This window comes from Struthio camelus, chromosome W (genome assembly GCF_040807025.1).
Source record: "Struthio camelus isolate bStrCam1 chromosome W, bStrCam1.hap1, whole genome shotgun sequence".
NCBI lineage: Eukaryota > Metazoa > Chordata > Aves > Struthioniformes > Struthionidae > Struthio > Struthio camelus.
The window spans coordinates 8,327,243-8,350,218 of NC_090981.1; the positions used below are offsets into that span (position 1 = coordinate 8,327,243).

The 22,976-nt window shown below is 48.7% G+C and overlaps 1 protein-coding gene across 1 annotated transcript in view; it reads left to right on the plus strand.

Annotated features, from left to right (window-relative positions):
* The first annotated feature begins 21,801 nt into the window (after window positions 1–21,801).
* KCMF1 (potassium channel modulatory factor 1) overlaps window positions 21,802–22,976 on the plus strand; it is a 56,197-nt gene continuing 55,022 nt past the window's right edge. Inside the window, exon 1 of the mRNA XM_068925877.1 lies at window positions 21,802–22,020. Within this exon, the coding sequence (XP_068781978.1) occupies window positions 22,005–22,020 (16 nt within the window). The 5' untranslated portion in view covers window positions 21,802–22,004. The remainder of the gene's footprint in view (window positions 22,021–22,976) is intronic.

Consider the following 22,976-nt stretch of genomic DNA (forward strand, 5'->3'; position numbering starts at 1 on the left):
CTTGAGTCTCTCCCCTTGACACACTCTCTCTCTCTCTCCTTGGCACACACTAACTTGACTTTCCCTGTCTCTCTCTCCTTTACACACTCTCTCTCTGTCTCTCTCTTTCACTCTCTGTCTACTTGTCTAAACCTCTCTCTCTCCCCCTCTCTCACCTTGAATCTCTTTCTTTCTCTCTCTCTCTCTCTCTCTTCTTGACACTCTCCCATTTACTCTTTCTCTCTCTCCTTTTTTGATGCTCGCTCTCTCCTTGGCATCCACTCTCTCTCTCTTATGTGCACACTCTCTCTTTCTCTCTCACCATGACTCTCTCTCTCTCTCTCACCTTTACTCTCTCCCTCCCCCCTTGACTCTATCACTGTCTCCCTCTACTTGACTCTCTCTGTTACTCTCCCTCTCACCTTGACTCTCTCTCTCTCTCCTCTTGACATTCTCTCTCTCTTTCTCCCCGTGTGTCTCTGTCTCTCTCTCTCCTTGGCACAAACTCTCTCTGTCTCTGTCTCTCCTTGACTCTCTCTCTCCTTGACTCTCTCTCTCATTGACTCTCTCTCTCTCCTTGACTCTCTTTCTTCCTCTCCTTAACACACTCTCTCTCCTTGACTCTCTGGCTGTCTCTACTTGACACACTCTCTCTCCTTGACTCTCTGGCTGTCTCTACTTGACACTCTCCCTCTCTTTCATCTTGACTCTCTCCTGCTTTGACTCTCTCTCTCCTTGACACTTTCTCTCTCTCTCTCTCCACTTGACTGTCTCTCTCTCTCTCCTTAACACTAACTCTCCTGCTCTCTCCTTGACTCTCTCTCTTCATGACATTCTCTCTTTCTCTCCTTTACTCTCTCTCTTTCTGTCCCCCCTTGACACACTCTCTCTCTGTGTCTCCCCATGTCTCTCTATCTCTGTCCTTGGTGCACTCTCTCTCTCTCACGCCTTGATTCTCTTTCTCCCTCTCTCTCTCCTTGACTCTCTCTCTCCCTCTCCTTTACACTCTCTCCTTGATTCTCTCTCTCTCTCACCTTGACTGTCTCTCTTTCCTTGATTCTAACTGAGAGAGAGACTAACTGTCTCTCCTTGACACTCCCCCTCTCTCACCTTGATTCTCTGTCTCCTTGACGCTCTCTCACCTAGTCTCTCCCTCTCCCCTTGACTTTTTCTCTCTCTTTCTCCTCATTACTCTCTCTCTCTCCCTGACTCTCTCACTCTCTACTCTCTTTCTCTTTCCTTGACTCCTTCTGTCCCTCTCTCCTTCTCTCCTCCCCTTGACTCTCTCTCTCTTTCTCTCTCTCAATTCCTCTCTCCTTGAGAATCTCTCTCTCCCACTCTGTCCTAGACACACACACACGCTCTCTCTCTCTCCCCTCTGGATGCACTCTCTCTCTCCCCCCCCCCCATTACTCATGCTCTCTTTCTCTGTTTCTCTCTCTCCTTGGCACACACTCTCTGTCTCCTTCCTTTGTGTGCACTCTCTCTGTCTCTCTCCTTGACACTCTCCCTCTCTCGCCTTGACTCTCTCTCTTTCCTTGACTCTCTCATTCTTTCTTTCTCTCCTTCACTTTCTCTCATCCTGATACACTCTTTCTTTCTCTCTTGGCTTGACTCTCTCTCTCCTTGGTGCTCACTCTCTTTCTCTCTCTCCCTGATACTCTCTCTCCTTCTCTCTCCTTGACACTCTCTTGCCTTCTCTCTCTCTCTTTCTCTCTCTCATTGACTCTCTCTCCTTGACTCTTTCTCTCGCTCTCTTCCCATGACTCACCCTCTGTCTCTCTCCTCCTCTCATCTTGACACACTCTCTCACCTTGACTCTCTTTCTCTCTCTGTAGTGCACTCTCTCTCTCCCCCTCCCCATGATTCTCCCTCTCTCTCTCCTCGACTCTCTCTCTCCTTGGAGAGTACTCTCTGTTCCTCTTTCTATCCTTGGCAGACACGCTTCCCCCCTCTTTGGTGCACGCGCTCTCTCTCTTTCTCTCTGTGACGTGCATGCACTCTTTCTCTCCCCTTGACTCTCTCTCTCTCTCCTTAACACACTCTCTCTCTCCTTGACACTCACTCTCTCCTTGACACAACCTCTTTCTCTGTCTCTCTTCTTTACTCTGTCTCTCTTTCTCCTTGATGCTCTCTCTCTCTCTGTCCTTGACATTCTCTCTCGCACGCACACCCTGATTCTTTCTCTCTCTGGAGCGCGTTCTCTGTCTGTCTGTCTCTCTCTCGCTCTCTCTCTCCCCTTGGCGCATGCACTCCCTATTTCTCTCTCTCTCTCTTTCATTGACTCTCTCTCTCTCACCCTCTCTCTCCTTGACTCTCTTTCTCTCTGTGTCTCCTTGACACTCTCTCCCTCCCCTTGACTCTCTCTCTCCCCTTGAATCTCATGCTTTCCTTCTCTCATTGACTCTCTCTCTCCTCTTGACTCTCTGTCTCTCTTGGCTTGACTGTCTCTCTCTCTCTCTCCTCTTGACTCACTCTCTCTCTCCTTGACTCTCTCTCTCTCCTTTACTCTCCCTTTCTCCTCCTTCCTCCCTCTTCCACCCATCTCCCCATCTCACTTTGCCTTTCCCCATCTCTCACTGTGTTGCTGTCTCCTTCGTCTCGCTCTGTCCCTCGCTCTCATGCTCTCTCGTGCTGTCTCTCTCTCTCTATCTCGCTTTCTCTCTTTCTCACTCTGTTTCTTGCTCATTCCATCTCCCACTCATTCTCCCACTGTTGCTCCTCCTCTCTCTCTTTTTTCTCCCTCTCTCACTCTTCCTCTCTCTTTCACTTTGTCTCTTGCTCTCTCTCTCTCTCTCTGTCTTGCTCTGTCCCTCTCTTGCTGTCACTTGCCTTGACTCTCTCTCTTTCTCTTTGGAGCGTGCTCTGTCTCTCAATCTCTCTCCTTGGTGAACGTGCTCCCTGTCTCTCTCTCTCTTTCCTTGACTCTCTCTCTCTCTCTCACCCTCTCTCTCTCACCTTGACTCTCGTGCTTTCCCTCCCTCATTGACTCTCTCTTGGCTCGACTGTCTCTATTCTTGACTCTCTCTCCTTGACTCTCTCTCCCCTTTACTCTCCTCCCTCCCTGCCTTCCTCCCTCTTCCACCCGTCTCCCCGTCTTTCCCCATCTCCCCGTCTTGCTCTCCCTCCCCCATTTTGCTGTCTCTCTCTGTCTCTCCGTCTCGCTCTCTCTTTCTCACTCTGCTTCTTGCTCATTCCATCTCTCACTCAGTCTCCTACTGTCACTCCTCTCTCCTCTCTCCCTCTCTTTTGTCTCTCTCTCTTCCTCTCTCTTCATGTCTCTTGCTCTGTCTCACTCTCCAGTTCTGTCTCTGTCTCCCTCTCTCATTGTTTCTCTCGCTGTCTCCCTTTCTCTCTGTCTCCATCTTTTGCTCTGTCTCACTCTCTCTCACTGTCTGTCTCTCTCTCTCTCTTTCTCTCTCTCTCTCATGTTCTCGCTCTCTCGCGCCCTACTCTTGCTCTCTGTCTCTCTCCTCTCTTCTTTCTCCCTCTCTCTCACTTTGTCTCTCTGTCTCCCTCTCTCTCTCTCTGTCTTGCTCTCTCTCACTCTCTCTCTGGCTGTGTTTCTGTCCATCTCCCGTGGCTTTCCCCACAGGTAACTTTGACAGCCATGCATGCCATATGCTATAGGCCATACTAATAAATCTTCATGCACATGACGTTGTCTCAACATCATTTGTGCAACAGCTCAATTGTCTGAAATGCATAAGGAAACACGAGGATACAGAATGTAACCCCTTTTAGAGCAGATTTTCAACTTGTAACCATGGGCAGGACCTGACCCTGATTTTTGCATTATATCCCCTACTGCTGGCTTTCAGCTGTCACTTTATAGCATGGATGTTTTATAGCAGGAATTTTATGGCTTCTTTAAAAAAAAAAGTGTAGTTATATCACCCTCCACCCAAATACTAGCATGCCTCAGAACTCTTTGCAGAGTACAAATTTGCCCACTTTCTGCTCCCCAGCCCCATGCCTGTGTGACAGATACATGCATTGCAGGGCAATGGTTTATCTCAAATGCCGTGCTGTACACAACCTGGATTGTGCTGAGGAAGATGAGATCTTGCAGTGCCTTCTCGAAGGCCCCTTTGCTTGCAGGGGTTATGATGAAAAAACAACTTAGTCATGAAGCACTTCCACAACTTGATATTATTGTGCCAGTTTTGTAACTCATTTGTTTGAGGCCATTGTGCAATTTCAGTGCATTTAAAGTCCCCTCCTATTAGATGACCCCCTCCAAGCAGGTGAGTTGAGAGGGCTTTGCATATAGTTGAGGTTGGGTTAAAAATCTTACTGGAACATGAGGTATATGCATCTAGAGATGAACCACCGTATTTTGCTCAGGGTTATTTGTCTCTTATCAAACAGTAGTATGCACTGCAAGCACAAGCACAGAACAGCACTCAAAACAGGCAAATAAGGCCACTCAGTGATTTGACTTCTTTAAGGAACTTGCCTATGTATGTCAGAGTCCAGTACTCTCTGACCAAGTTCTTTTAGATATTCCACACATACAGAGAATGCAATGTTTAATATAAAAGTTTATTTTGAAGATATTTGATGTTACACAGGATTTTTGATTTAGCAGAGTGATTCAGCAATATACTGAAATCACAATTCAAATGTACACTTATACAGTTCAATCACAATACCAGTGTGATTGTCATTACCAGTCTCAATAATATGCTCACCGTCAGATGCTGGGGATCCCCAATCACTGGGAAGGAATACGTGGGTTGAAGCCAGCTCAAGCCCATTGCTCTCTTTGAAATTCTTTTGTTAGTTGTTGAGGTTTTATACTCTCTGTTGGGCTGAGCCATGTATACACTTCCCCCATGCTAGTCTGGCTAATCTCAGGGAGACATTCACATTCTTTTGATCAACTCAGGAAGAAACATTTACATCTGGCCCAATTAACGGCTATGGCTACTTATTTAAAACAAAGGTCACCCTCTGGCCCCCTTTGTGTTGAGATAAAGTCAGTTCTCTGTGCAACAGCAAAAATTAACGAGCTGCATCCTACACTGTTCCTGAACTTCATGGGCACCTCACCCTCTGAGCCTTCTTCCATTGTAGGGGTTATTGGTCGGTCACAGCCTAAGGCTGGTTATTGTTTCATTGGGGGTAGGGGGATCAGAGAAGAAAAGGGTAGAAGAGCAGAAGTAGAGCAGTAACAAAAACCCAACCTGCAGCCTGAATCAGTAGTTTAGTATGACCCTGAGAAACATGTGCATAAAGTATTGCTGAGCAATAGAGGAAAGAGACTTTGCTATGCTGAGCAGAGAAAGATTTATTTATTTGCTTCCTCCTCCTTCTCAGAATCAGGACTTTGTAGATAAACATGATACATCCCTGATGTCTCTTCCTTGCTGGAACAGTGAGATTGCTTCTGATTCATTCACATTGGAATGAAACCAGCACTCATTCATGATTAGCTAAACAGATGAATATCAGTTGGTTCATTGGTAACCTCCAAAGGAATAATAATAATAATTTAAAGAAATGATTAATTCCCTTTTCTTTGTCCTTCTCTGATAGAGAACAAACCTGGAATTTGGAGACTGTTTTTAGGGCTGTTGTAACTATTTCTTAATAGATTGTGACATTCAGGTCCTGTAAGAACTGGGTACATACTAGAATTATGCCATTACAAGGGAATGGTATGTGAGCAGTTAGAAATATTTTTAGTAATATAATAGTAATTTAGCAGTAGAACAATTTCAGAAATTGTTAGTGTTTGTTCTGGCTCATATTCTTAAGTTACTGCCATGACAATTGCTGGACCACTGGCCACACCTGAACCCACAGCTTTTGACAAGTCCTGTGTCAGGGACAATGGCAAGCCACTCAGCATAGGGGCTGTGCTGTGGACTAACCAAGTGGCATGTGTTACGAAGCAGTAGGTAGCAGCTGCCACCAAGCCTGGAACAGGCACTGATGCAGTGCTACCAGGATTCTCGCTTCATTCCTTACCAGCTGGGGAAAGCACCCCATCTCACTCCTCCTGAATGTGAAAGTAGGCGGGACTCATGGTACAGTCAGAACAACAGGTTTGGTTTATTGCCCTCCTCCAGCTGCAGTGATAAAATGCAAGGCTGTCTGACACGTACATGATTTGCATACCTTCTCCCCTTTCTTGACCCTCCTTTTCACCACCCTTGTACCTCCCTTTCTCTGCCCCACCACTTCATAACATCATGCTGAGGAAGATGGCAAAATTAGCTCATGCCTGTGGGCTGTCGGTAGCAGAACAAGTGAAACAGAGTGAAAAAACTACAGCAGAAGATCAGAGGAACCAGGTGCTTATACAAGAATATCCAAACTTGAGGGGTTCACCAACACAAGAAAAGGAAGCTTTGAGCAGAAAATGGGGGGAGGTAGTCAGAGCTGATTTAGCTGCAGGACTGACCAACATCAAAGAAAATCAGCTGATGAGGACTTAAACTGAGTAGCAAGGGAGGATCTGGGATAACCTCCTAGTGCTAACTTCAAAGGAAGATGGTCTGGAGAGGCGAGGAGATTAACATGAGGTTCCTGGTTTTGCCTAAGTCTGAATATATCTCCTGATACAAAATAAAGCAGGACAGTGCTTTACAAAATAAAGTGCAACAGTACAATTCTGTGCAGAGTCTACAGGCACATATCTGAGTGTGCACAATGTACTAATCAGTTTAACCTCTTCATGGAAATCTATCATGCTTCCCAAAAGATTTTGGGGACCATGCAAAAACTGTTAAGGATGCCCTGGGGGGAAGACAGTAATTTCAGGGTTTACATAACTGAATATAGGAATGCTGCTACTCAGGAAAGATGGCAGACATGAGATCTACACCTGGACTGCCTGTCTAAAACAGGAACAGCATCTACAGTGGCTGGGTGCCAGCCAAGGGCATAGCATTGTAGCATTTGCACTACACATCACAGCAACATGGCCAACATCCCAAAGAAGGAATTCTAATAAAAGTTTAAACTGCTGACAAACATTTTAGAACACATTTAGTTGTGTTCAGCTCAGCATAGCTCTAATGCCAAATAACCTCTTGAGAGGAAGGATGTCTTTGTTAAAAATTCAAGCCCTGCTCTCTTTCAGTGGAGTGCTTGCACTCCATAACTAGGATTCCAAATGAGACCACTAAGCAAACCCCCCCATATCTAGTATTCCTGATGACTTACCACATGTGCACATGTCACTGTATCAGTGAAGTGACACTCTTTGTTGAATTGTTATGCAATCACCCCAATGTAGCCACACTAGTAAAAGACCCTATTGGATTTGATCCAAGTATGCATGTAGCACTAAGCTGTACTGATTATGCTGCACTGCAGTATGGACAGGTACTCCAAGTTTATGTCAGGGCCCTGAGTGCACCAGTAAGCCTTAATTGCCCTGACCAGCCTCACCTGGGGCCTCCACCTGCCCTGCTCACCCATGGGCCCGGGACTCCATTTAAGCTCAGCCCTGAGCCCTTAGTCCTTGCTTAAGCTATGTTGTAGGAGCATTTGTCTCAATTTCTGGTTCTATCTTCTCATTGGACCTGTGTTTTAGGTAGCTTGTCTCCTCAGTGGATCCCTTGAATGTATGCTACAGCTTGTCTCTGTTCCTGCCTTTGGCCTTGTCTCCTGGATGGACTTTGAACCCATGCTGTAGCCTTGTTTCCAGTCCTGTCTTTAGCCCCATTGTATTTTGCTCTTGACTGGGCTCCCTGTATGGATTCTACACCTGGTTCATCACCTTACCTTGTCTAGGACTGTTGATAGGCTCTGTTATCAGTACCATATTCTGCTCACCTGGTTCAGATGCTGTGGGACTGTGTCCTGGTCAGTGAGGGCACTGCATGCCTTGTTATCACCCTTGGCTCCTGGTTCACCTTTTCTTAGGGAGCAACTGGCCCTTGCTGCTCCCTGAAAGCTTGTTTTTGTTTTTCTCAGGTATACTGCACTATACTACTGATGGTTTGTGCTGGATTGCGAGATACTTCCAGTAGGCCTGGACGCTTGTGAGGAAAGAAGATTAAGTTCACAATCAGTGTTCACATAGCACTACCCTTCCTTACCTAATATCTATCCACATGATAGAGCTCCAGAGCTTTATGCTTTCTGGTCCTTTATCATGGCAGAATAGCTGTCCCTGGCACATGATTTAAACCTGAACAATTTGAATGTACTAAACTTTCAGGTTTCCTTTATAAACCAGAAGGCAGCAAGGATGCCCTTCTGTTTCTCCTGTTTTAAAGGTTTCCTTTATAGATCGTGCTGATTGCTGTTAAGTAGCAACATATTACATTAAATGAGTAGTAGCCAAGAGGAAGCAGAAAAGCAACAGTTAGAAGGGAAAGCCCAGTGGGAGACTCTATAGTGTACTGGAGTAGGGTATTGTAGCCCAGTAAATATGATTTTTGCCCTTACTAATAAAAGGTCACAAGCTTTGTACTGACATGACAGTGCAACGTCTCAGGACTGTCTGGGCTTGCCTTGGCCTGAGCTGGGTTTAGCTTGTTTTAACAACTGTCCAGTGGTCAGTGACTGTTGTCTCACCTGTTGTAGCTTCAGCTCTGGGAGTGTTGTCTATGGTAAAGGTCTGGCACACTCAGACAGTCACCACTCACTGTGTAACAAACAATAGTCTTTTGTGCCAGTTGAGGTTGAAGGAAGCTAGTGAGCAACTTTCAGGCTTTAGCTGGGAACCAAGGAGAAGGAAGCAGGCTATGCTAAGAAAACTTATAAAAAGAAAACAAAGTGAACCCCAAGGCTGAGGAGGAAGAAAGCTTCAACACTATGCTCTGCCCAGTAAAGAGGAGGAAGAAACCCCATGGTGAACATCTTACCCCCTCTGCCTGGTGAAGACCTAAGGATACTGACAACTCATCTGAAAAATGAAACGTCAGCCTTAGGACCCAGAGGAACATTGGAAGGGTGAGTATAACACCAAAGAAGAGAGGTAAATATTAGAAAGAGGTATTTAGTATAACAATTTTAACTGTATTATTTATTGAGATTTTTCTGTATTAGAACATTTGGACTGTTAAAACATTAACTGGACTAACAATAAATTCTTAGCTCCATATATATATGATGTGTTCCCCTTTGCTACTACAAGATTTTGAGTGTATCAGTGTACCAAAGTTAACATTTGAATGTATATGCAGTCACAGTTTTGTATTCATCTCATGATGATGAGTTTGATCCAGGTAACTGATTTATTTCCAGCAAAGTTACATCCTGTCTTGGGGACAGGACACCTTGCCCTCCAAATGTGAAGAATTATCATCAAACAGGCCAATGCAGACAGTAAGAAGCTGTTATTGCATTTAGTGAGATCTGTCAGCCTCTGTAACGTCAATGACGAGCAAGGTGGAGCACAGCTTGCTTACTACAATGGTGGGAGCCTAATAGGGATAGCACTGAAGCCAGTAGAAATGCTCAGCTTGCTTTGGTGGGCTTTAACCAGCCCATGGATAGATGACAAATTTCAAGTTTTTTTCTTCCTGATGTTAGATGGAATTCCTGGAGTACACATTTAAGGAAGCTTGGCTTTATTTCATAGAAATCTATTATTTCCTCCAGTCCCACCACCACCCCCAAATTTTGCTCTTTTCCTCCAGAAATGGTGAGAATACATTGATAGACCTTTGGACACACTCCTCTTGTCTTCCAGGATTTGAGCCACCTAGTTAGGAGTCTTGCAACAGGATGTCACTATTTAAACTAGTAATTGCATTGTGTCCTGTTCCTCTCCAGATATTTTTTTTTTTCTGAATGGCAGGGAGAGAACCAGTGCAAGGCCACACAAGCATTTCTTCACTATTTCAGATGGGATTTTATTACTTTTTATTACTTTCATGCACTAACTTTGTCATTTCTTGGTGAGAAAACTCAGGAATCTTTCTAGTTCTCACTGTGGTTTGTACAATGGCCTAATTAAGAGATCTGGATTGCTAATCCCTTGTCTGATTCTGACCTTGAAGTCAGTTACCATTTCTCAGCCTGTGTTTTACTATCAGCAAAACGCTGATGTTGACCTTTGATGTTGACCAATAGTTGTTGGTCTTTTGCACCTACAGGTGATGTTGGTCTTTCTCCTTGCTCTATAGCGAGGCTCAACTAAGGCTCATTCTGCTGTATGGGAGAGAATGAATGAGACACTGCTTGTAGCATTAAATGGGCTACCTTTCCAGAGGGCAGAAATGCAACATGTTTTTCTCTGAGGATTGAATGCTGGGCAAGATGAAGACCTAATGCAGGCCACTCCATTTTCCAGAAGGTTACATGATGGGAAGGAAGCAGATATCTGACATGTTGAGGACATGTAAATGACGTGGTCATGTAATCACATAGGGATTATGCTTTGAGGCATGCTAGATTACATGATGGTACTGGCCAGAGCAACTTCTTTCTGGGTTTGGTGTTCTGCAGACTAAAGGAGGAGAGAAGCTGTGACACCAAACTATAATTGAGTAAGAACTTAGGAGTGACTGTCCAAACAAGGGCCAAATAAAGAAAAGTCATCAAGCTACTAGGTTTGGCAGCTTTCCCTGGTGCAGGGCATTTCCTCTTAAGAACTGGATGTTAGACAGCACTTCTCAGAGCCACCAACTATAATGGGGTTGTGTGGCTAAATGAAGCGCAGCAAACAGAGGCAGCGAACAGACACAGCAGTGTCTGGGCTCTGCTTGGGCCTTTTGTGGACCTTGTTGGAAGTTGTGGAGGCTTTCTGGGGACCCCTGAGGAACTAGACAGTGCTTGCTGCTAGCAGGAAGGGAGAGCTAGGCAAGGACAACTGCAGGAGGCCTTGACTTAACTTCTCCTGGGAAGTTCTAGCTAGGTGTGGCTGCTGCTAACAAGCTCTCTGGGTTGCCCTGGTCAGAGGGAGTTGGGGCTTTTGATTCAGGTGGCTCTTGATTGGGTGGGTCAAGCACCCTTGTGAGTCACTGCTAGGCAGGGGCCTATATAAGAGCCAGACCTAGAACACAGCTCCCAGAATGCAGCAAACAGAGGCAGCAGTTTGTGCAGAACGGTGCCAGAAGTCAAAGAAGGCACCTCTCCATTCTCTGTAGTGGTGTGTCCTTCCTCAGGCATTATCATGACACGCTGCAGAGCATGGTGAGGCCAGGTGAGGCCTCACCAGGGCTGAGTAGAGGGGCAGGATCACCTCCCTCGACCGGCTGGCAACACTCTGCCTAATGCAGCCCCAGGATACCCTTGGCCTTCTTGGCCACAAGGGCACATTGCTGGCTCATGGTCAACTTGTTGTCCACCAGGACTCCCAGGTCCTTCTCTGCAGAGCTGCTTTCCAGCAGGTCAACCCCAAGCCTGTCCTGGTGCCTGGGGTTATTCTTCCCTAGGTGCAGGACCCTGCACTTGCCTTGGTTGAACTGCAGGAGGTCCCTCTCCGCCCAGCTCTCCAGCCTGTCCAGGTCCCTCTGAATGGCAGCACAGCCCTCTGGTGTGTCAGGCCACTCCCCCCAGTTTAGTATCATCAGCAAACTTGCTGAGGGTGCGGCTTTGTCCCTTTAACCAGGTCATCGATGAATACATTGAACAAGACTGGACCCAGGACTGACCCCTGGGGGACACCGCTAGCTACAGGCCTCCAACTAGACTCTGCACCACTGACCGCAACCCTCTGAGCTCTGCCATCCAGCCAGGTCTCAATCCACCTCACTGTCCACTCATCCAGCCCACACTTCCTGAGCTTGCCTAGGAGGATGTGATGGGAGACAGTGTCAAAAGCCTTGCTGAAGTCCAGGGAGACAACATCCACTGCTCTGCCCTCATCTCCCCAGCCAGTCCTTCCATCATGGAAGGCTATCAGATTGGTCAAGCATGATTTCCCCTTGGTGAATCCATGCTGACTACTCCTGATCACCTTCTTTTTCGTCCTTCACGTGCCTGGAAACTGTATCCAGGAGTAGCTGCTCCATTGCCTATCCAGGGATGGAGGTGAGGCTGACAGGCCTGTAGTTTCCTGGGTCTTCCTTCTTGCCCTTTTTGAAGGCTGGAGTGACACTGGCTTTCTTTCAGTCCTCAGGCACTTCTCCCATTCTCCATGTCCTTTCAAAAATGATTGAGAGCGCTGGCGGACATCATTGCTAGGCCACTCTCAGCACTCACGGGAGGTCCTGATGGGATGCAATGGGCTTGTGGGTGTCCAGTTTGCTGACGTGATCCCTAACATGAACCTCCTCGACCAAGGGAAAAAAAAAAAAAAAATCTTGCTTTCTCCAGACTTTCTCCCTGGTTTCCAGGGTCCAGGATTCCTGAGAGCTGGCCTTCGCAGTAAAGACTGAAGCAAAGAAGGCATTCAGTATCTCCGCCTTCTCTGTATCCTTTGTCACCAGGGCCCCTGCCCCATTCAGCAGCAGGCCCACGTTTCCCCACTCTTCCTTTTGCTATTGATGCATTTGAAGAAGCCCTTCTTGCTGCCCTTGACATCCCTTGCCAGATTAAGCTCCAAAGGGGCCCTGGCTTTCCTCGTTGCATACTCGGACAACATCCCTATATTCCTCCCAAGTGGCCTGTCCCTGCTTCCACCTCTTGTACACTTTCTTCTTCTCTTAGAATTTTGCCAGGCGTTCTTTGTTCATCCATGCAGGTCTCTTGCCCCCTTTACTTGACTTCTTGACAGCATGTTCCCCGGTGGCTGTTGGAGTTGCTGCATCAGCTGTGTCTGAGGCTTCAACCCAGACAGACCCTCTGACAGCAGAGGCAGCTCTACAGGTGTCAGGCTGCAGGGAGTGCCTGGGGCCTCTCTGTGAGGCCTGGGCTGACAGACAGCTCTCCTGTGGAAGGTGTGCTGTGGTTGATCAGTTGCGTCATCAGGTAAAGGAGTTACGGGAGGAAGTCAGTAGGCTGCGTAGCATCCGAGAAGATGAGCAGGAGATAGACAGGGTATTCTCAGAGACTGTGCAGCTCCAGGAGTCCCCGCCCCCCACTGCAGCAGAGTTGCTGGAGGGCTCTGTGCTGTGTGCAACAGTACATCATAACGCTGTTCAAGAGGGCTGGAAACTGGTGACCTCTCGTAGAAGGAGAAAGGCTCTTGCTCCTCCTCAAGATTTGCCTTTGAGGAACAAGTTCAGCACCCTCCAAGCTGAGGAGGAGCTGGGCATGGCTCCAAGGGAGGCAACCGGCCTGCCAGACCCTGTGCCATGCAGGAACACCTGGAAGCAGCAGTGAGTGATTGTTGTGGGTGACTCCCTGCTGCAGGGGACAGAGGCACCTCTCTGCTGACCTGACCTCTTGTCTAGAGAGGTCTGCTGCCTGCCAGGGGCTTGAATACGAGATGTCATGGAAAGACTGCCAAGGCTTGTCCATGCATGGGACTATTGCCCTCTGCTGCTCTTCCATGTGGGCGCTAATGACACGAAAGGCAAATTGGAAATCAACAGGATTTCAGAGCTCTGGGAATGGTGGTCAAGGGTCTGGGAGCCCAGGTCGTTTTCCCCTCAATCTTGCCAGTGAGGGGGAAGGACGGGAGGAGGAGTAGACGAGTTTTCCAAGTTAACAACCGGCTGTGCCGCTGGTGTTGGCAGCGGGGCTTTGGTTTCTACGACCATGGGACCCTGTTTGAAGATCAACAGCTGATGGAGAGAGATGGGATCCACCTCACCAAGCAGGGCACGTGTGTCTTTGCTAACAGGCTGGCCAGCCTGGTAAGGAGGGCTTTAAACTAGGAGAGATGGGGGAAGGGGAGTGGCATAGAGACAGGGTAGTCAGTAAAACACCACTCGAGTCAGGATGCCTCCTGTGAGTGCATACAGCCAGGGGAGACAGCATGGGACATGGCTATGGAGGATCTTCTTGCACCTCTCCTGAGAAGCCTGCATGCTCGATTGGCTCTCTGAAGTGCCTGTACACCAATGCACGCAGCATGGGGAATAAGCAGGAAGAACTAGAGATCTGTGTGTGGCTGCAGGGCCATGATCTCGTTGCAGTTACAGAGACATGGTGGGATAGCTCACACGACTGGAATGCTGTCAGGGATGGCTATGTGCTTTTTAGGAAGGACAAGCCAGGAAGGGGAGGAGGGGGAGTTGCCCTTTATGTGAGGGAGCAACTGGAATGTATGGAGCTCTGCCTGGGGGTGGATGAAGAGCAAGTTGAGAGCCTATGGGTAAGGATTAAAGGGCAAGCTAACATGGGTGACACTGTGGTGGGGGTTTACTCCAGGCCACCTGATCAGGAAGAGGTCATCGATGAGGCCTTCTACAGACAGCTGGAAGTAGCCTCATGATCACAGGCCCTGGTTCTCATGGGAGACTTGAACCACCCTGACATCTGCTGGGAAGAGAGCACAGCTAGGCACAAACAGTCCAGGAGGTTCCTGCAAAGCATTGAGGATAACTTCTTGACACAGGTGGTGGAGAAGCCAACAAGGAGAGGTGTGCTGCTAGACCTTGTACCAACAAACAAAGAAGGGCTGGTTGGAGATGTGCAGGTTGGGGGCAGTCTTGGCTGCAGTGACCATGAGCTGGTGGAGTTCTGGATCCTGAAAGGAGGAAGCAGGGCAATAAGTAGGATTGCAACGCTGGACTTCAGGAGAGCAGACTTTGGCCTCTTCAGGGACCTCCCTAGGGGAATCTCATGGGGTAGGGCCCTAGAAGGAAGACGGGTCCAAGAAAGCTAGTTAATATTCAAGCATCACTTCCTCCAGGCTCAAGAGCAGTGCATCCCTCTGAGTAAGAAGTCCAGCAAAGTGGACAGGAGACCTGCATGGATGAGCAAGGAGCTCCTGGCAAAACTCCAACAGAAGAAGGAAGTCTACAGAATGTGGAAAAGGGGACAGGCCCCTTGGGAGGAATACAGGGACGCTGTCAGAGTGTGCAGGGATGCAACAAGGAAGGCTAAGGCCCATTCGGAATTAAATCTGGCAAGGGATGTCAAGGACAACAAGAAGGGGTTCTTCAAATACATCAATAGCAAAAGGAAGACTAGGGAAAATGTGGGCCCGCTGCTGAATGGGGTGGGTGCCCTGGTGATGAAGGATACAGAGAAGGCAGAGTTGCTGAATGCCGCCTTTGCTTCAGTCTTTACTGCTAAGGCCAGCCCTCGGGAATTCCAGGCCCTGGGGACAAGAGAGGAAGGCTGGAGAAAGGAAGACTCTCCCTTGGTCAAGGAGGATCGGGTTAGAGATCTTTTGGGCAAACTTGACATCCACAAATCCACGGGCCCCGATGGGATGCACCCACGAGTGCTGAGGGAGCTGGCGGATGTCATTGCTAGGCCACTCTCCATCATCTTTGAAAGGTCCTGGAGATCAGGAGAGGTGCCTGAGGACTGGAAGAAAGCCGAAGAAAGCCGGTGTCACTCCAGCCTTCAAAAAGGGCAAGAAGGAGGAGCCAGGGAACTACAGGCCTGTCAGCCTCACCTCCATCCCTGGAAAGGTGATGGAACAGCTCATCCTGGAGGTCCTCACTAAGCATCTGGAGGACAGGAAGGTGATCAGGAGTAGTCAGCATGGATTCACCAAGGGGAGATCATGCTTGACCAATCTGATAGCCTTCCATGATGGAATGACTGGCTGGGGAGATCAGGGGAGAGCAGCGGATGTTGTCTCCCTGGACTTCAGCAAGGCTTTTGACACTGTCCTGGGCCCCTTTGCTCTCCAGGGTAGTCTCCCATGGGATCCTGCCAGGCAAATACCTGAACAAGCCAAAATCTGCTTTCCTCAAGTTCAAGGTTATGATTCTCCTGTTTGCCTTGCTCACTTTTCTCGGGATTTTAAACTCTATCTCATGATTGCTACATCCTCGACCAGTTCTTGCTTATTTGTGAGTACCAGATTCAGACAAGCATCTCCTCTAGTCAATTTGATGATCTTGTATCAAGAAATTGTCTGTGCACTCCAAAAGTGTCCTGGTTTGCTTGTACCTAGCCATATTGCCCTTCGAGCAGATGCCAGGGTGAGTGAAGCGTCCCCCAATGAGTACCAGGGCTTACAATTGTGAAGCTTCCTCCAGCTGTCTAAAGAAGGCTTCTCATCTGCTTTCACTTCTTTATCTGTAGCAGACACCCACCATGATGTCACCCTCTTTAGTCTATCCTCTGATCCTCACCCATAAACTCTCAACTGGCTCATCACTTGTTCCAAGGCAAAGGTCCATGCATTCAAGCTGCTCCTTTGCATAGAGCACATCCCCTCCTCTTTGCTTTCCCAGCCTGACCTTCCTGAAGAGCCTGTATCCATCCATGGCAACGCTCCAGTCATGTGAGCTATCCCCCCCCGCCCCAACTTCTCTGTAATCCCAGAGAGATCAGAGCTCTGCAACTGTGCATGGACTTTAATTCCTCCTGTTTGTTGCCCCATGCTGTATGTATTTGTGTACAGGCACTTGAGACGAGTCCCAGTTGTGCTGCTTTCACAGAGAAACTGAGAGCTGTCCTCCAGACACTTCCTCGCTGCCCCCATGCCTCCACCTCCCTTCAGGCTATGGTAACCCTCCCTCGACATACCTAGTTTAAAGCCCTCCTCAAGGTTAGGAATCTTGTTGGTAAAGATGCTCTTGCTCCATTTTGTCAGATGGATTCCCATCTCTCCCCAGCAGCCCTCATTCCTCAGAAAGGGTCTCACAGTCGTAAAACAGAAGCCCTGCCTGCGACACCAACCATGCAACCAGGTGTTTACCAAATGCATCCACTACTGCCTGAGCCTTTCCCCTTCACTTCAAGGGGAACACTACCTGGGCCCCCATAGCTCTGTAGTCACTCTTGATACTGCCCGGGTGACCATGAGATCATCATCCACGCCCACACGGATCAGCAAAAAGGGGTAATACTCCAAAGGCCAGATGAGTCTTGGCAGTCTCTCTGCAACTGCCCAGATCCAAGCCCCCAGTAAGCAACAAACCTCTGAAGACAGCAAGTCAGGCTGGCAAATGGGTGCCTCCATCCCCCACAGGACATCTCCAACTATCATCACCCACCACTTCTTGGTGCAGAATCTTTAGGAATTCAGGTTTTCACTATAACTTATAGCTCATATAACAATTTTTTAGTTAAGTGAAATTGCTATGCATTTTCTTTGTTTTCTAAGTATTTGTGTTAAAACCCATCCTCTGAAAGTAAAAATCTGATCCAAAACAACAACATTATGCAACCACATTTTTCATTCAATACAACTAGAAGTGACATCACTGAGGACAGTTGAGGGGAGGGATTCATAAGTCTATCAACACCAGATAGCAATGAGTCAACACTGTAGAGAACAAATAAAGAAAATAAATTTACCAGCCTATCATAGTGCCATAGAATCCAAAAATCTATTAGGAAATTTAATGACAGGAAGGGAGAATTCACTTTTGTTTCCAGAATACAGAAGAACCACATGCAATTTTCAAGAAAATATTCACCTATTTTTACCTGTCTAGAAACTGAAGACACATTAAAATAATTATTTAGAGCATTTATTTTTATTTGGGGGACAATGACTCCAAAGTAGCTCCCTTAAAATAGTCACTGTGGTTTCATGTGCCACATAAACCCCTTTCAAAAGGCTTAGGACGGGATCCCAAATTTAATGATCAACTAACCGGAACAAAAACAAACTAATTCTTCCTGTTTATTCCCCATCCTGCATGCATTTGTGTACAGACACTTCAGAGAGGTACTCAAGCATGATGATTTCCCAGAAAGGCAACAAGAGGTTTCCCCAGAGTCTTTTCTTGTAGGTACTTCCTTTCCTGCATGCACTTGCTGGAGGTATCCCTGCTTGAGCCCTGTTTCGCTGACTGCATGGTCTCTATAACTCTCCCCTTCCCCCATCTCTCCTAGTTTAAAGCCCTCCTTACCAGGTTGGCCAGCCTGTTGGCGGAGATGCATATGCCCCATTTGGTGAGGTGGGTCCCATCTCTCCCACTCAGTTGTTGATCTTCAAACACAGTCCCGTGGTCATAGAAACCAAAACCCTGGTGCCAACACCAGCTGCGCAGCCAGTTGTTTACTTGGAGAATCCATCTACTCCTCCTCCCATCCTTCCCCCTCGCTGGCAAGATTGAGGAAAAAAATGACCAAGGCCCCCAGACCCCTGACCTCCACCCCCAGAGCTCTATAGTCACATTTAATACTTTCCAAGTTGCCCTTGGCAATATCCTTGGTGCTCACGTGAAAGAGCAGCAGAGGGTAATAGTTGGATGTGTAGACAAGCCTCGGCAGTCTTCCCATGACATCTCAGATTTGAGCCCCTGGCAGGCAGCAAACCTCTCTAGACAAGAGGTCAGGTCAGCAGACAGGTGCTTCTGTCCCCTGCAGCAGGGAGTCACCCACATCACCCACTCTACGCTTCTTCCAGGTGTTCATGTGTGGCATAGGATCTGTCAGCCTGGTCACTTGAAGCCATACCCAGCTCCTCCTCAGCTTGGAAGGCACTGAACCTGTTCATCAACTGCAAGTCTTCAGGAGGAGCAAGAGCCTCTCTCCTCATACAAGGGGTGACCAGTTTGCAGCCTTCATCTCCTACAGACTTATGACTTACCGTTCCACATGGCACAGAGCCCACCTGCACCTCCACTGCTGTGGGGGATTGAGACTCCTGAAGCTGTAAGGTCTCTGAGAATATCCTATCTATCTCTCGCTCATCTTCACGGATGCTACGCAGCCTGCTGACTTCCTCCCATAACTCCTTTACCTGGTGACACAACTCATCAACAACAGCATACCTTCTGCAGGAGAGCTGACTGTCAGCCCCAGCCTCACAGAGAGCCTCCAGGCACTCCCTGTAGCCTGAGACCTGCAGAGCTGCATCCACTGTCAAAAGGTCTGTCTGGGTAGAAGCCTCTGACATGGCAAACACAGCAACTCCAGCAGCTACTGGGGAAATGTGCTCCATAGCATATCATAACCATATCTGAGGAAATGTATGCTACTATGACTGGAGATGAAGGCACCTTCTTTACACCCTTCTGCATAAACTGCTGCATCTGCTCACTGCACTCTAGGCCTGGCTCTTATATAGGCCTCTGCCTAGCACTGACTCACAGGGCCAGCTGGAACAAAGGCCCCAACTCCCTCTGATCAGGGGCAACCAACAGAGCTTGTTAGCAGCAGCTACACCTAGCTAGAGCTTCCCAGGAGAAGTTAAGGCCTCCTGCAGTTGTCCTTGCCTAGCTCTTCCCTGTCAGCAGTAAGCACCATCTAGTTCCTCAGAGGGTCCCCAGAAAGCCCCCACAACCTCCAACAAGGTTCTCAGAGGTTCTAAGCAGAGCCCAGACGCTGCTGCGCAAACTGCTGCCTCTGTTAGCTGTGCTCTGGAAAAGAGGCTACAAATTCTGCTTGGCTGCCCCAGGCATCAGAGCTGCTAAGGAGCTGTGCTCACCAGTGTGTGCTGGACGTGGATTTAACAACTGAAGCACAGAGAGATGAGATGATTAGCCCAAGGTCTTGCAAGGACAGAAACAAGAACTGAATCCAAATCTTCTGAGTCCCAGTGAAATGCCTGGGCTGCAGGACTGTTTTTTTTTGTCTAACCAGATATGCAGAGGAGCTCTCATGGGAAGCCAGTCTGCCAGGAATATGATGAAACAAAGCATAGGTCAAAATAGTAGTGTAGTGCTCAAAGTGGGGGCATAGTTACATATACCAGGAACCACAGCCTCACACGAAGACAAGATATTGCTGATCACCTGAGGCAATAAGTTCTGAGACAGCTTGCTACAGAGCCTTTCTAAGGACTGAGGAGGAGCATCAACCAAGAACTGTTGATGATTTGTATTTTGCCTCTGGATGAGACAGCTACCATTTGCATTTAAAAATGGTAGTGCTGAAAATAAGCAGTAGGACATGCTGCATTACACATTGTCCCACTCTGTGCACTGTTGCTATGTAACACCAGCAGAGACATGCAAAGCTTTGGCCTCCAGCACTATCCTGGATCTACCCCTTTCACAGTTTTATAGTGAGTTTTCTCATAGTTGTGGATTTCTCTTTAGTTTCTTATCTATTGCATGTTTCTTGCAAACTTTTTGCCCTCCACAATGATGCCCTCCTATTGCTTTCAACGGTAGCAAAGCTACTGGCTGCCCTCACTCAAAACGGCCCTCAATTTCCCTTACAACTCCTCCATGTGTAGATATAGCTGCTGCTGCTAATGAAAATAGTCACCACCCACTGCTGTTTTCAAAGAGACTGGGCCTAGGTTATTCCCTCACTAGGCATCGGGGTTAAGAAACTGCAAGAGATGGAAGAGAAGTGATGGAAGGCAAGCAGGACTAGACAAAGCATAGAGGAAAGCAGTGTGTACACATGGGGGGGAGAGGCAGAGGCATAATATGATTAGCATGGGATGCAGTGCAAAGAATGAAATGGGGCACCTCATCCTGCCAATCATTAGTGTTTGCTCTTGCCTTATCTTTGCAGCTTGGTGTTTGGGTCCTTCTGGCCTGTGGGTTCTTGTGGCCTTCCAGACTGATGAGAAGGAGAACAAGGGTACAAGAACTGTGGGAGTAAGACATCTGAGGTTGTAGCATGATGTGAGGTACAGAAGGGAAACTGAGGAAAGGTTGTAAAGCTATTCAGAGAAAGATGTAATTGGGGAGAAGAGGACAAGGAGAGAGGAAGACTGAGCCCTTAATAGGCAAAAGAAAAAAAAGGAAGATGATGGAGAGCATGAGGGGGTTGGATTGGTGGTGATAAAGAAAACAGAGGGACAGGAGCAGAATAAGAGATGAAAACACAGGGGTAGAAGAAAATGAAGACAGGTGGGGACAGCTTGGATGGGAAAGGTGGGGGAGACTGAGTCAGAAGAAAATATGGGGAAAGGTACTTTTTAAAATAAATAGCTGACTAATGATTCTCCACCCTCCTGTGACACCAGGGCTTATTTTGCTGCCCGGCCTAGTAGGCAAACAGGCTGCAAGGCTCAGGCAGGAGCTTGACTGAGGTGGATTGTTTGATAGGTGTTTCACCTTTACAGTTTCTTCTCCAGACCAATGCCTTTTTCTGCAAAAGACAAAAAATTGCAGGGAAGGCAAACAGAATTCTGCAAGTCACAGACTTTTTGCTTCTTCATCATTCTGTATAAGGTTCTGTATAATACAGTCAGGCATCCGGGACAGGACAGGAAGCATTAGGCACATGTCACACTCAGTGCTGCTTGCTGCACCTCCCCGAATTAGAGGGGGTTTTGCAAGCCACACTGAGGAGGAGTGATAATAGGAAGTATCGCGAACCACCGGGCTGAACTCTCCTCCCTCAAGGCTGCTGCCACTCCTCACTCCCTAGCCTCCTCAGTAGGGAACGAGGAGGGAGGTCTCCGTGCACCCGCAAAGGTGCAGCCCCATCGCTACAGCAGCATGGTCTACTACAACAATCGGGGACTCGTCCCCTCCCCCTTCCGCAACACGCGGGCAACTGTCACAGGCTGGAATGGTGGAGGAGGCTGCGTCTTAGGAGAATGCCTAGAGACAGCAGTCTCTTCCAGTTTGGAGGGACAGGGAAGGGCCACCATCCAGTTTATGGGGGCTCCGCTCGGCTCCGCGGCGCTCTCCGTGTTGGGTGGTGACGGTCCCCCTTTCCCTTGGCTGTGTACTTCCTCTTCCTTCCTGCATGAAGCAGCTACTGGGCGGAAAAGGAACGGGGGAAAAAAATGGGTGGAGAAAGAAAGGAATCGCGAGGTCTTGAGCCGACGTGGGGGTTAGAGCTAAGAAGCACAAGAAGGAGTTAGTGTTCTTTCTATAGCAGCAGGAGAAGAAACAGAGGTGGGGACTCAGGAAGAAGAAGAAAGGGGGGGTGTAGAGGAAAGCGGCGGAAGAGGAAGGCGGCACTAGGAGCCGGCGGGGCTTAAGAGCCACCGTATCAGGGTGCCTAGGAAGTCGTTGCTGCTGGATCCGCCCCCCAGAGGGAGGGAGAAAAAGTGAGGCAGGCTGGGGCTGTTGGAGTAGATTCCTTTTTGCTCCCCCCCCCCCCTTTCTATTGCTTGCTCGTTTCGCGCCTGGGGCTTAGTGCGTACGGCGGGAGGGGCCCAGGCTGGAGCATCGCCTGAACAGCCCAGCAGGAGCCTGGGGACGGGCTTCGGCTGCAGCCTCTGAACTAGGATGTCCCGACATGAAGGTGAGAGATTTAAGGCCGCGGGGGGGAGGGGCCTTTGGGCCTGGTCCGGTGTTAGGGCCTGGCATATCACTGTGTGAGATGGGGTCAACATGGCGGCGTCGCCGCTAATGAGAGTGGGGCCTAGGGAGCTGGTGGCGGAAAGTGGCCATGGTGGGAGGAGGAAGGCGGCGGCCAGGCCCCGCTTTGCAGTGTCATGGGAGGGGAGGTGGCAGCCGTGTCCGTTACGGGCAGGCCCGAGCCCTTTCTCTATCGCCACTAAGCGCGCACACCAGGCCTGCGGTTGCCAAGGCGGGGGGGCCTACTGTGGTTTGAGGTGGGCCCGGCCTCTGCCACCCCTCACTGGCTTGTGGCTCGGGCCTTGCTCCACCCCGCACAAGGAGCGTGTCCGAGGTGGATGATAGAGAGGAGGAGGAGAAGACAGGAGAGTTGTTTATTTTTGTTCCTCTTCCTTCACAACTTGAAGTATGGGAAGAGAGAGAGAGGTGAGGAGGCCCTACCCAGGTGTGTGGGGTGCCCCTTCTCTTAGGATTGGCCCTGTAGGGGGTGGAGGAAGGACGTGGGTGGGCCTGGGGGAAATCTGTAAGGGGTGGGTTTGGGGGGGGGGGAAGGAAGGAGGAGGGTGCAAGATGTGTAGGAGTGTTGGGGGGGAGGTCAGTGTCAAAGCTGTGAGTTGTGAATAGTTTGGTGAGAAGGGGCACAGGAGGGGAAAGGAGGCTTGGCATGATGTGCCCCCTTTGAGGGGAGTACCCCTAAGTTTCTTAGGATGGGGAGGAGGAAAAGGGATTATGGGACATGATATGTAGGGAGAGCAGTGCTTGAGGGGAGGTGGTGCAGGGAGGGTGGCCTGGCATCCAGGAGAATTGAACTGGAGTGGGAAGGTTTGTTCAGTATAATGGAGGTGGAGGTTTTGCATGGCAGGTGGAGAAGAAACTCATGTATGTAATCAGGCTGTGATG